The following is a 13,316-nucleotide window of genomic DNA, read 5'->3' as shown; positions in this document are numbered from 1 at the left end:
CCTCAGGAGGCTCTGAGACCTTTCAGGACAAGGTGAACTTTTTCCAGCGAGAGCTTCGGCAGGTGCACATGAAAAGACCACATTCCAAAGTCACCCTGAAGGTCAGCAGACATGCTCTGTTGGAATCGGTGCGTAAAATTTCATCCCTGTCAACAGTTGTCAACATTTTCCAACTAGAAACCTCTTTGTTTGTTTTGTTTTTGTTTTTTTTGTCTTTTAGGGCCACACCCATGGCATGTGGAGGTTCCCAGGCTAGGGGTCTAATCAGAGCTACAGCTGCCAGCTTATGCCACGGCCACAGCAATGCCAGACCCAAGCCGTGTCTGCGACCTACACCACAGCTCACGGCAACACCAGATCCTTAACCCACTGAGCAAAGCCAGGGATCAAACCCTCAACCTCATGGTTCCTAGTCGGATTTGTTCCCGCTGTGCCATGATGGGAACTCCAGAAACCTCTTCGATGTTTTGGTTATATTCTACAGTTTATCTCCTTTATGAAACCCAAACCTCTCTCTTCTCAAAACCTATTAAAAACTCTTACTCTTGTGTGTTTGATTTTACCGAATATGGGGCAGATGTACTGGAGGTGTGTTATTGAAGAGACAGACTAGTTGACTCATGGGCATTAAAATCTGTACTGAACTAGTTCCCGAGCAAGGTCATGGAGCTCCTCCTACGTAGGGTGGGTGTTAAGTTGTTGTTATAGAAGAAAGTTCTTGTTATTGAATCCCCGGAATAAAAGAGCTCTTGTTGGATTTGAAGGAAAGGATTTTTGTTGTCCTTCTGGCCTGATGGAGAAGGAATACCTGATGTGTGTCTGTCTCCACTGCACAGACACTGGCATAGTTCTTACATTCCTTGAGAATGAGAAGGCTTTGGTCCTTGTCCAGAAAGTGTTTGTGATGTTTGGCTCTGGTAGGTATGACTGGAAACCCCTTTTCTCAGCCACATTCTCTTTGTGGCATGGCTCCCTGTCTGACCTTAGCTTTGTGGAGAAAGATGTCTAGTGGATAAACTGTACTTTATTGAAAACCAAGCCTCCTTGGTTCTCCTGCTGACCAAGCTTACTGATTTGAGCCATTTTCACTTCTTTATTTAAGAATATTCTCATTGATAAAAAAGAGGTTTTTTAAAGGAAAAAAAAAAAAGCTTCAACTTTCCAATAAGGCAGTGGTGTAAATATGAATTAGTTATTTTTTTTAACCTTTGGAGATATGTACATTTTAAATACAAGGTAGTATTAAAGCTTATTGGTGAGTAATATATGGCCTCCAAGCACGTATGGCCATTAAATGGACAAAATGGCAGTGTTCTTTTGTTTTTGTCTTGAACCCCCAAGAGATACCAGCCAGTGTTTTTACAGTTTCCTTTCTTTCACTGCTTTTCAGTCTCTGAAAGCCACTCGGAATTTCTCCATCTCAGATTGGAGTAAGAACTTTGAAGTGGTTTTTCAGGATGAAGAAGGTCAGTTTTGAAATTTCATATTCATCTTTTTTATCCCCCTCTCCCCCCGGCACACACTCTCCACCCTGCCCCAGCTTCTTTTTCCCAGGGAAAAAGAAGTCATGAGTCAAGACAAAAAGGATAGTATTTACTGGCTGGATGCTGTGGTCGAGCTTGTAGAGCCAGACATACAGGCCGAGAGCTCTTAAGAGTCTGAAGCAGAAGGACGAAGTACCCCTTCTAGAAACAAGAGAAATGTCAATTTCTTGGGATCTCTGATGTGTTCCCACACTAAGGGAGCATGACCTTAGTGATCAGAATACCTTTAATCCTAGAGAAAAGGGTGGGATTTCAAAAAAAAAAAAAAGTCCACAGTTGAGGTGGGGTGGAGTGGAGGACACTAAGGTTGGGGAACGGAGGGAGTGTGGAGAGTGTAAAATGATGAGTAAATGAACAAAAGGCATAGGAAGTGCTAGGCCAGAGTCACTTTTTATGTTTATTATGCTTTCCAGCTCTGGACTGGGGAGGGCCTCGCCGGGAGTGGTTTGAGCTAATCTGCAAAGCACTCTTTGACACCACCAATCAGCTCTTCACCCGATTCAGTGACACCAACCAAGCATTAGTGAGTCTGTGACTTCTCATGGGTGGGAGGAAAGTGTGAATTATGTTATAACGGAGAGACTAATAAGAGTTTGAACTAATCAGATGGCTTCCATCCTTTTTGCCTTCATTATTTCTGTAAAATATTATTTCTGTAAAATACAAGAAAATGCAGACAGCTGGGACAGGTGAATATTTAACGTAAAAGCATTATAATGCAGAGGCTATTCTACTCATTATTATTATTACTATTATTTGCCTTTCTCCCTTTTTAGGCCTGCACCCGCAGCATATGGAGGTTCCCAGGCTAGGGATCTAATTGGAGTTGAAGCCACTGTCCTACGCCACAGCCACAGCAACGCAGGATCCGAGCCACATCTGTGACCTATGCTATAGCTCATGGCAATGCTGGATCCTTAACCCACTGAGAAAGGCCAGGGATCAAACCCGCAACCTTATGGTTCTTAGTCGGATTCATTTCCGCTGTACCACAATGGGAACTCCTACTCATTGTTTGAATAATTAAGCTTTTTCCTTTTTTTGTGTTTTTTAAGGCTGCACCCGTGGCATATGGAGGTTCCCAGGCTAGGGGTCCAATCAGAGCTACAGCTGCTGGCCTACACCAGAGCCACAGCAATGCCATGTCTGAGCCATGTCTGTGACTTACATCACAGATCATGGCAAAATCAGATCCTTAACTCACTGAGCAAGGCCAGGGATCGAATCAGCAACTTCATGGTTCCCAGTCGGATGTTTCCACTGTGCCACGATGGGAACTCCAAGCCACTTTCTTTAAAACATACCTGAAGCCAAGTTCCCTTGTGGCACAGTGGGTTAAGCATCTGGTGTTGTCACTGTAGTTGCTGAGGTCACTGCTGTGGTGTCGGTTCAGTCCCTGGCCCAGGAACTTCCACTTGTTGCAGGCAAGGCCGAAAAAAAATCCCCCAGCCAATCAAAAGCATACCTAAAGCAATTGAACTCTATACAAGAGCTTTGGTAAGGCAGAGTGGAGAAGCAGACTTTGGTGGGAAGAAGTTCTGATTTAGGGAAATGGCATTATGTCATCCACTGATTGACTTCCACATGCAGCTTGGGACCCAAAATCAGTGTGAGATTCTTCACTTAATATGAGCCCGTCTTCGCCCTTTATCCTCCAGTCACTTTGAATTCCTCAGTGGTGGCTACTAAAAGAGTAATGCCATTAGATGGGCTCTTTGATCCTAACACTGAAATTCTTGCTCCCTTGGGATAGAGTTGGGGAAGGAGGATCATCCCAGAACTGGGCTTAAAGAGAGCCTTTTAATCTCTCTCTGTGATCAGGTGCATCCCAACCCTAATCGCCCGGCTCACCTGCGCCTCAAGATGTATGAATTTGCAGGGCGGCTGGTGGGCAAGTGTCTCTATGAATCCTCTCTGGGAGGCGCTTACAAGCAGTTGGTCCGCGCTCGCTTTACCCGTTCTTTCTTGGCCCAAATCATAGGACTGCGTATGCACTACAAGGTAAGCTTTTAGGTAGACGTTTTCTACGAAGGCCCCTGGCCATTGACTATGGAATTTTTCCGCTCTGAATGTATTATTCTTAAGGTTAAAGGGCTAAGTGGCTGCAAGCAGTTACAAATTTCATTTCTGGCTAAGAGTACTCATGTTCTGTTCTCTGTCTCTCTGTCTCCTCAGTACTTTGAAACCGATGACCCAGAGTTCTACAAGTCTAAAGTTTGTTTCATCCTCAACAACGACATGAGTGAGATGGAGCTGGTCTTTGCAGAAGAGAAATACAACAAATCTGGCCAATTGGATAAGGTAAAAAAGAGGACTGAAGCCTGTGCGTCCCACTTCCCAGCCTCCTCTATAGCAGGGCTTTCTACTAGAACTTTCTGCAATGATGGGAATGTTCTCTATTTGTGCTGTCTTTTGAGCTCTCAAAATGTGGTTGGTTGGGACCAAATAACTGAATTTCTGAATAACCATATGTGACTAATAACAACCATATTGGACAGCTTTGGGGCATTGCGTCCCGCACTGAACGGTCTTGGCCTGTTTGAGTAGAGCCAAAGACATATGTATCCATCCATCCTACTTTCCAGTAGAGAAAGAACTAAGTGATAGTGAAGTGTCACTGCACGAGCAGCTTTGGAAGGGATGACAGTGTGTTTCTAAACATTAGGGGTGGGGATGTGGATGACGCCTATTTTAACCCTGTGCTTGTGTATTTTAAAACTTATGGCCAACAAGTAGTTCCGATGCAAATGTGGTTTTTCTTTACATTGTGGGGTTAAATAATATCAGATGATACTGATAAAGCTAACATTGCAGTTATATATCATTGAAAGCAAAATAGCAATGACCGCAAATTTGTCATTACTAATAGATAGCACTGTGCTGATGACTCAGTAACCTTTGTGAGCCCTGGGAACCCCAGCTGTCGGCCTTTGCACATTTGTGGGCGGAGCCTGTCTTCCTGACCCAGCACTGCAAGGCAACTTGAATTACTGAATGAGGGTCTGTAGGCCTGGGGGGGGGTGCTGATTTTAATTTGGACTTAATGTGAATATTAAATCATAGTAATTTACTACTTAGAAATACTTACACATGTAAAATAAAAAAAAAAATCCAGAATTGTGCATAATAGCACAGCAACAAAAACATAAGAAAAGTTTTACATTTTTTTAATGTCTTTTTAGGGCTGCACCCACAGCATATGGAGGTTCCCAAGGCTAGGGGTCGAATCAGAGCTGTAGCTGCCGGCCTATACCACAGCCACAGCAGCGTGGGATCTGAGCCTCGTCTGTGATCTACACCACAGCTCACGGCAACGCCAGGTCCTTAATCCACTGAGCAAGGCCAGGGATCGAACCCGCATCCTCTCATGGATACTAGTTGAGTTCGTTAATCACTGAGCCATGATGGGAGTGCCAAGTTTTACATGTTTAGATCCAGTGAGAATCCTTGCTCTGGATCACAGTCCTGTCCATACCATGCTGTTGCCAGGGCCTTAAAATCTGATCCTGTAACTAAACGCAGGCCCTCACTCACCTATGAAGACAATTGTGGTCATTGTACACAGGTTTTCTGGGATGGTGGCTTTGGACTGTGCTTCAGGGCTTCCTCAAAGCTCCCTTAGGAGTTGTTTTTCGGGAGGAGGGTGCCAATTCTATTTGAGAATCATATCGTTCAGCTTTTTCTTTGCAGACAGAATAGTTGGGAGCCCAAATATCTGAGATTGAAATCCTGTAGCAAGTTACTCGCTAAGTATCAAGCTGTGGCTTTTTCCATTGACTCGCAGGGGAAAAATAGAAGAATGTGCCCATCTTAGAATTTATGAGACTTGAAAAGACTTCTTTACTACTGAATCTGGTTTTATTTATTCTCAGTTGGCTCAGGGGTTGAAAAGAGGTCAGTAATGGTTTAGTTTTGGATCATAGAAATGTTAAAATATTGCTGACAAGGAACTGTAATATCTTCCTGTTGCATCACCACTGTTTGACCAGGTTAGAGACTCACTCACATGCCCACTTCAGAAATAGCAGCGCGTAGCACGTAGCAGTAGCCCTAGGAACCCTGAGGCTTAGTAACTAAATAAAACCAACGGTACTGAGAACCTGAAGACACAGAAGGAACTTGTGACTGAGGCGTTTGTAATGCTGTGTTTGTGGCACATACTGGACAGATGTCATGAACTCCTATCCACATCTTGTCCCTCTCTTTTGTCTCTTTTTTCAGGTTGTAGAACTTATGACAGGTGGAGCTCAAACCCCAGTCACCAACGCAAATAAAATCTTCTATTTAAATCTGCTGGCCCAGTATCGGCTGGCCAGTCAAGTGAAAGAGGAGGTGGAACATTTCCTAAAAGGTGGGATCCTGTCTACTCTTGGCTTTGAGATGACAGTATCCGTATCCATGGTCTGAATGGGGCTTTAACTTGGCTGCTTTGTTTCAGGCCTGAATGAATTGGTCCCTGAGAACCTTTTGGCTATTTTTGATGAGAATGAGCTAGAGGTGAGTGCTTACAATTGAAATCCCCTGAGAGTTCCCATTGTGGCTCAGTGGTAGCAAACCCAGCTGGCATCCGTGAGAACTCGGGCTCGATCCCTGGTCTTGCTCAGTGGGTTAAGGATCCAGTGTTGCTGTGAACTGTGGTATAGGCCTCAGATGCGGCTCGGATCTGGTGTTACTGTGGCTGTGGCGTAAGCCAGCCGCTGCAGTTCCCATTCAACCCCTAGCCTAGGAACTTCCATATACCGCAGATGTAGCCCTAAAAAAAAAAAAAAAAAAAAAAAAAAAAAATGAAATCCCCTGTTCTTGGCTTGGACCCAGCTTACTGCATCTCCTGTTATGAGATGTGGTAGGAAAGCCCTCTATGGGTTGGTTTCACTTACACATTGACCCCTTCTCCAGGGTCAATTTAAAAAATTTGAATGTGGATTTCCCGTCATGGTGCAGTGGTTAATGAACCCGACTAGGAACCATGAGGTTGCAGGTTCAATCCCTGGCTTCACTCATTGGGTTAAGGATCCAGTGTTGCTGTGAGCTGTGGTGTAGGTTGCAGACACGGCTTGGATCCTGTGTTGCTGTGGCTGTGATCTAGGCTGGCGGCTACAGCTCCGATTAGACCTCTAGCCTGGGAACTTCCATATGCTGCAGGCACAGCACTAGAAAAGACCAAAAAAAAAAAAAAAAATTGAATGTGAAATTGGGAACTAGCAAATAACTATTTCTGAAGAATAATCATGTTTAGTTATCCATCAAATATTACTAATACTGGTAGTAGTAAAGAATGTTGGTGTGCTGTACAGTCTTTGTAAATCCTATGACATTTAAGGTTGATTTAAGGGAATAATAGAATGTATTTGTTCAGAGACCGTTTATTGAGTGCCTCCTCGGTGCCATGTACGTTTGAGGAACTGGGGAGCTAGCAGTGAATAAATCACAGTCCCTGCCCACATGGAGCTAGCTACATTCTATGAAGGAGACAAAGCGAGAGATGTGATGTATTTCATAGCTCTGGGCTGCAGCACTCTCTAGTTAATGTATTCTTATTTTAGATCCTGTAACAACCAGAATGCAACTATAAAATGGCAAACATCTTACTATAATTAGCAAGATTGAAGTTCTGTGAGCTTCAGGAGTAGGCAGAAAATAAAACCAGTTTGTTTTCGCCTGCTCCTCACAGATGATACACACAAGTTTAGTTTTAACTTCCCATAGCCTTTATGAGGGGCATGTTTCTACAAACTGTCTCCTATACGGAGGAAGTTCTTCTTTTAAGATGAGGAAATCAAAAGTAATTTCAGTTCTTATGAACCAAACTGGCTTTGAGAACAAGAATCAGTCTTGTGCAATTTTCATGTAGATAGGAAGTCCACATAGCGAACTCTCCATCTCTCGAGGCTCAAGTTTCTGCCGGACTTGTCACCTAGTACTGTCATTTTCTAGGCTGAGGAACAGCTACTGGTGTGTTTTGTTTTATCCTGAAGCAAAGCATTTGTTACAGTTCGTAGAGGGAGGAGGAGGAAGGACACAGTCTCTTATGGTTGTAACCCATCCTGCTCTCGGTTGCTCGGTAGCTTAGCGAGTTCTTTTTGAAGGAGCCAGGCTGCTCAGGCTTAATTTGGGCTTTTCTTGTCTCTTGATTAGCATGTATCATTCTTTATAACTATGGGATGAGTACTCCCAGTCTGCTAAGTAACTTGCTGGATCCTGAACCAAATTAGGACATCAACAAGATATTTAGGGCTCCGATGTCATTAATGCGCTCATTTTTGGCATCTTTGTCATTTATCTGATCAAGTAGAGGCAGGGCTGCAGGGACGGTAGTAAAAGTTCAATCCATAAAAGAAGGATGGTGGATCCTGGAAAAAAGGGAAGGCCATCTAACAAATTCATAAACGGGGCTGGGGGTCTTCACCCAAGGGAATGGGTCTGCTTTTCCCCCCGGTATTCCCAGGCCTCATCCAGAGCAGACTGTCAGTAAACACTTGGTTCCCTTTTTAACCCTTTGTTTCAATTTCAAATAACCCATAGCAACAGTTCTTATTTAGGGGTGCACATCACAAATGCTTGAGAAACTTTTTCAAAATACACAAGCTTGTAACCCATTCCTGCAGATTCTGATCATAGTCTGGGGTAAGGCCACAGGCCCTATCTATATATATGTTTCAAAAGCTGGGTGATTTTTTACCGAACTGGTTAGGAACCATTGGCCTATTACAATTAATTTCCCTAAAGCAGTATTCTGGCATCATAACCTCACTTTATGTCTTTTTCTTGGTGTTTTCTTTATTCCACATTTTGCACGTTAACATATTTTGACCTTCTGGTGGGTCTTGGCCCCTCTGACTGTTTTCTCCAGCTGCTGATGTGTGGGACTGGGGACATCAGTGTGTCAGACTTCAAAGCCCATGCAGTGGTCGTTGGTGGCTCGTGGCATTTCAGAGAAAAAGTAAGTGGGCCAAACTTCTTTCAGTTGACTTTGTGTCGTGTGATAAGGACAAAGTTTCAGGAGAAAAAAGTCAAGGAGTCAGAGAAGCAGACGTGTTGACGGGGGAAAAGTGATATATGTGGGAGAGGCAGGTGCGTGTCCAGGAGGAAGGGAGCCCTGGCCCCAAGGCCTGGCCTGCTGACTGCCACAGAGGCAGTGTGTTGGACAGGCAGAGCAATAGAACCAAGCAGTCGGCAACTACCCTCCCGACTGTGGGACACTATCAGTTCCTTTTAGGAGCTCTCTTGTGGAGCAGCAGATTAAGGGTTGCTGCTGTGGTGTGGGTTTGACCCCTGGCCCAGAAACTTCCCCGTGCCACCTGTGTGCCCCCCTCCAAAAAAAAAAAAAAAAAAAAAAAAAAATCCCTATTAAAGCGGTTGTCAACTCTAACCATTCCTACCTGTGTGCAGTAACCAGGACCTACCCCCACTTCAGGGTATCCTCTTCCTCCGCTAGGGGTCAAATCCTAGAATACACACCAGCGTGACCCCAGCCTGTGCTCTCCCTGCCAGGTCATGAGGTGGTTTTGGACGGTGGTTTCCAGTTTGACGCAAGAGGAGTTGGCTCGGCTGCTCCAGTTCACGACAGGCTCCTCCCAGCTCCCACCCGGAGGCTTTGCCGCCCTCTGTCCCTCGTTTCAGATCATCGCCGCCCCAACCCACAGCACACTACCAACAGCACACACGTGGTGGGTATCGACTGGCGGGCACGCTGGCCTGGGGGTTAGCTGTCTGGCCCTTGCCAGTGTTTCTGGTGGTGTGAGCTAATCGCTTCTCCCCCTTGGCCTTCCAGTTTCAACCAGCTGTGCCTCCCTACGTATGACTCATATGAAGAGGTGCACAGGATGCTGCAGCTGGCCATCAGCGAGGGCTGCGAGGGCTTTGGCATGCTCTGACCACTCTCCTGCCATCCACTTGGCTCCCGTGCTTTCTGGAGCATCCGGGTGCACATAACAGACCTAACCACTGGCCCTCACACACACATAACCATCAGCCAGAAGCTGCTGCATGCTTCCCAGTGTCTGGAGTGTTTGGTTACCTACAAGCCTTGTCCTTCCCTCGCCCCCTCCCTTCCCATCTCCCCCACCGGCCACTTTGGCAGGTACGTAATCGGAACTACCCGCTCAGTCAGAGAGGCGGCCATGCTGCAGTAATCGCACCTGCTTCTTAGGAGCTCTCAGTAGCGGGAGCTGCCTCGGTAGCTGAGCGAGATCACACCAAGGGCTTGGCTTTCTTGTTGAGCGGGTGTCCTCGCCTTGCGCAGCCTCCTCTGCTGATGCTCCTTGGAGGTCCCCTCTGTGGCCCTCCCTACTTGACCTGAGGTCCGTGAGTCCTCATCACAGGCGGGTGATTGCCTCTTCCCGCCAGGAGAAGCACAGATAGGAAGCGGCCCATAGGAGCAGGCTTCAGTCTCGTCCCCCGGCTTGACCGGAAGCCCCAGCTGTGGCACTGGCCTGCCTCTGATGGTGACCAATAGCACAAAAGGATCCTTTTCTGTGACGTCTAGAACTGGAAAAGGAGCTTTCCTTGCACGTGTTTCTGGAAATGATCATTAATCCATCAAGAGGACCTCTCTAATAAGCTTTTCCTCGAGTGGGAGCCAGTGAGACAAACGGACAGACCTAAGAATGTGAAAGGTAGCCGGGCCGTTGCCTCCAGTGCTGAATGAGATTCTCCTTTGGGGTTCTGGGGCGTGTCTGGGCAGGCGGCTGGCTTGAAGACTACTGACGCTTGTCCCTGACTTGGTTCTTTACACTGATGGGTGGCTGGGCCTAGCCACTTCCTTCCAGGTTACACAGTCTGCTAGGAGCTGGGGAGTCTTTAGGTTTCTACCGAAGAAAATTTTGGAACAAGAGACGGGGACAGAGCAATAGCACGCCGCTGATCCCTAGTTCTCTGTGCTTGCTGTTCTTCAGCAGCACTAGGGCAAGCGACAAGGAATCAGTCATTGAATACTTGTCACAGGTCCTTAGGATCAGGACACGGGGACCACACAGGCAGGAGATATGTCAGACCATAAACACTTAGCTGTTCCAGTTACTTCTGGTCACTCCATCAGTTACCAGCAAGGGATTTAAGGAGGAAGGAAGATACATTGGGTGCATCATTATGTGATGATTGAAGAGAACCTGCAGCTGCTTGTTGGAAGATGACAACCACCTTTTTCATTCCAATGTGAATGAAAACATTTTCAAGCCTCAAAATCTCATCGGTTTTCCAAATTTCTAAGAAGGCTTTGCTACAAGCTACCATGCCCAACGAGGCATTCAACTCAGAATATTACAAGCCATCTTTATTGCCAAAACCAGCAAGTACAAAGAGTCCAGAGATGAGGCGGGACTTGTGGCAGTGCCTTGGCCTCCTGGAAGCACGTCTGAGCCCTCCTGTTCCCAGGGATCTTGAGGAACAAGCCCTCCTGAGCTGCTACAGTTCCTGCCTGACCTCACTCCTTCGCAGTTGTCATTTGTCCTTCTTGGCGTGGGTGCTGACCTCACTCACCCTTGGGGTCTGGGATCCAGCATCAGGGCCTCTATACCCCAGGGTCCTCCATGCCACACACGGTCACTGCTCTCCTCAGGGACCAGGACAAGGTGCTGCCGCCTGCCCCGGTGGTTTCCCATGGGATATGTACAGGCAGGTTTCATCATCCCCCCTGGGAAACGATGGTGCCCCTCAGGCCCGGAGAGGGGTTTCCAGCTGGGGGCGTGTGGGCTGCTGCTGCTGTCTTTGGCCGTTGTCCCTCTTCTGGATTCTGCATTCTCCCCTCCAGAGACTGATGCTGGAGCTTGAATTGATTTCCTTGGCTAGATCTGTCATTTTAGGTTCTAGTCATAGCACTTTTCAGAGCAACCTGGATACCACTGCAGCACAGCTGCATCCTGTGGTGGTCGTTAGCCCCGGGGTCTTTGTTTCGCAAAATCCTTTGGTACTGTTGTGGTTTTCTATTCTTCCCGTTTACTCTCTTTCTCCTAACTCTGTTCAAAAGTATCTTAGCTCTTTTGGCCTTTCCTTTGACCTTTTTCCCTAATCCTGCTTTGGAATGAGCCAGTACGGGGAAAGGCACACCATGTCGGAGAGAAGGAAGAGTGTCTGTTGCTTCTTGAGGGTTTTCTATTTACCTTTCTTATGTTGGCCAGTTCTTTTATTTATGCCCTTGTGGCCCAGGTACTTGGGGTGGGGGGCGCAGCTAACCTCCTGGCTTTTCAGTGTCTTTGAAGGACAGTTCTTTTATTTATGCCCTTGTGGCCCAGGTACTTGGGGCGGGGGGCGCAGCTAACCTCCTGGCTTTTCAGTGTCTTTGAAGGAGACCAGGCACCAAGTGAACACCATGGAGAACGTCGGTGTGTTTCTAGAACTTCAGCGGAGACCAAGCCCTGCTGCAAATTTGTCAGGCCAGGCAAAAGGGCCAGACAGTTGCAGCGATAGTGTAAATATTTTGTACAGTAAATAAATGAATGTTTAAAAGGACTTGAGGAACAAGCGAGTGCTTTAAGTGATGATTCGGTACTTAAGTTGGAGGTGGGGAAGGAAAAGAAAAATTTAGAAATGTTTTTGCGTTTCCCCAGTAATCGCTTCCAAAGCAGTTGGTTTGCGGTAGAATGTCCTCCCGGAGCCCCGGCCTGGCTCAGCCCTGCTTGCCCTCCTGCCCTTCCCTGATTGCTGTCCGTGGTGCCAGGCAGGGCCGTGGTGCTTGTGTCACGAACTTAACAGCTGGGACAAGTGCCTGTGCTCTGTTCCAGAAGAAGAAACCAGTCTGGCAAAAAACAGAGGATGTCTGTTTCCTTTAGTCCTTTAAACGTTAGTTGGTTGTTGTTTTACTACATAAGAAACTCAGCGTAGAAAATTTGAAAATAAAAAAACAAGTATGGGAAAATAAGTTACTTGCCATCCAGAGGTAATAACATGTTGGTGGATAGCTTTCCTATTGGCATATAATCACACATGTATTTCTCACTGCCCCCTCACCCACTCTCCCACAAGTGCTTTGAGTACGGCAAACAAAAACCCTGCTCCTCAAAATTTGGTGTGTTGGGGAGACCGGGAGGGCGGAGGTGCAAGGTGGTGGTGCAACTGCGACCGATTCTTTTCCAACCACAGAAAAACAGACCTCTGATTTCGCTGAGGAGGAAAAGTGTTAGGGACCCTGGCTCTCTTGGAGAAATAGTTAGTCATGGTGTCTTTGTACATTGGTTCCCATTCTGGGAAATCAAAACAAAATCCCCTTTGTAATTGTTTTTATTTTTATTTATTTATTTGTCTTTTTGTCTTCTTAGGTCCACACCCACGGCATATGGAGGTTCCCAGGCTAGAGGTCAAATTGGAGCTGTAGCTGCCAGCCTATGCCACAGCCACAGCAAGGCCAGATCTGAGCCACATCTGCAACCTACACCACAGCTCACGGCAATGCCAGATCCTTAGCTCACTAAGCAAGGCCAGGGATCGAACCTGCAACCTCATGGTTCCTAGTCGGATTCGTTGACCACTGAGCCACGACAGGAACTCCCACAATTAGTTTTAAAAGTCTTCTGAAACCATTGTTGCCTATGAGAATTTAGTTTAGATTCCTGACGCTGAATCTGATGACTCATGTTCAAAGGCCACGAGGTTTCTGCGTATGTTTTCCCCTAGATATTCTAAACTGGATACTCGCTTTTTTACCCTGAAGAGGTTGTGTGGGCTGATCTAATGTGATCATGATTCTCTTTTGTGGTCAGTGGTAGGTTCTTGAGTAGCATATACATAGAGTGGGATTGAACATAACTCAGTACTTAAATTGTCTCAAAACTTGTGGGA

The 13,316-nt window shown here is 46.4% G+C and overlaps 1 protein-coding gene across 15 annotated transcripts in view; it reads left to right on the top strand.

The window, feature by feature from the left end:
• Window positions 1-12,287, top strand: part of AREL1 (apoptosis resistant E3 ubiquitin protein ligase 1) — a 47,751-nt gene extending 35,464 nt beyond the window's left edge. For 12 of the 15 annotated variants that reach the window (XM_005656411.3, XM_021099523.1, XM_005656412.3 and 9 more), the window contains 10 exons: window positions 7-128; window positions 1,391-1,466; window positions 1,958-2,067; window positions 3,366-3,545; window positions 3,720-3,845; window positions 5,766-5,895; window positions 5,983-6,041; window positions 8,395-8,484; window positions 9,036-9,211; window positions 9,316-12,287. In XM_005656411.3, coding sequence (XP_005656468.1) covers window positions 7-128; window positions 1,391-1,466; window positions 1,958-2,067; window positions 3,366-3,545; window positions 3,720-3,845; window positions 5,766-5,895; window positions 5,983-6,041; window positions 8,395-8,484; window positions 9,036-9,211; window positions 9,316-9,418 — 1,172 coding nt within the window. In that variant the 3' untranslated portion in view covers window positions 9,419-12,287. The remainder of the gene's footprint in view (window positions 1-6; window positions 129-1,390; window positions 1,467-1,957; window positions 2,068-3,365; window positions 3,546-3,719; window positions 3,846-5,765; window positions 5,896-5,982; window positions 6,042-8,394; window positions 8,485-9,035; window positions 9,212-9,315) is intronic. The other 3 variants (XM_021099527.1, XM_021099528.1, XM_013989166.2) reach the window with 1 other exon arrangement.

This window comes from Sus scrofa, chromosome 7 (assembly GCF_000003025.6).
Source record: "Sus scrofa isolate TJ Tabasco breed Duroc chromosome 7, Sscrofa11.1, whole genome shotgun sequence".
In the NCBI taxonomy this organism is placed as follows: Eukaryota; Metazoa; Chordata; class Mammalia; order Artiodactyla; family Suidae; genus Sus; species Sus scrofa.
Note: the sequence above shows the minus strand (reverse complement) of the source record. Positions and strands in the feature narration are given on the sequence as shown.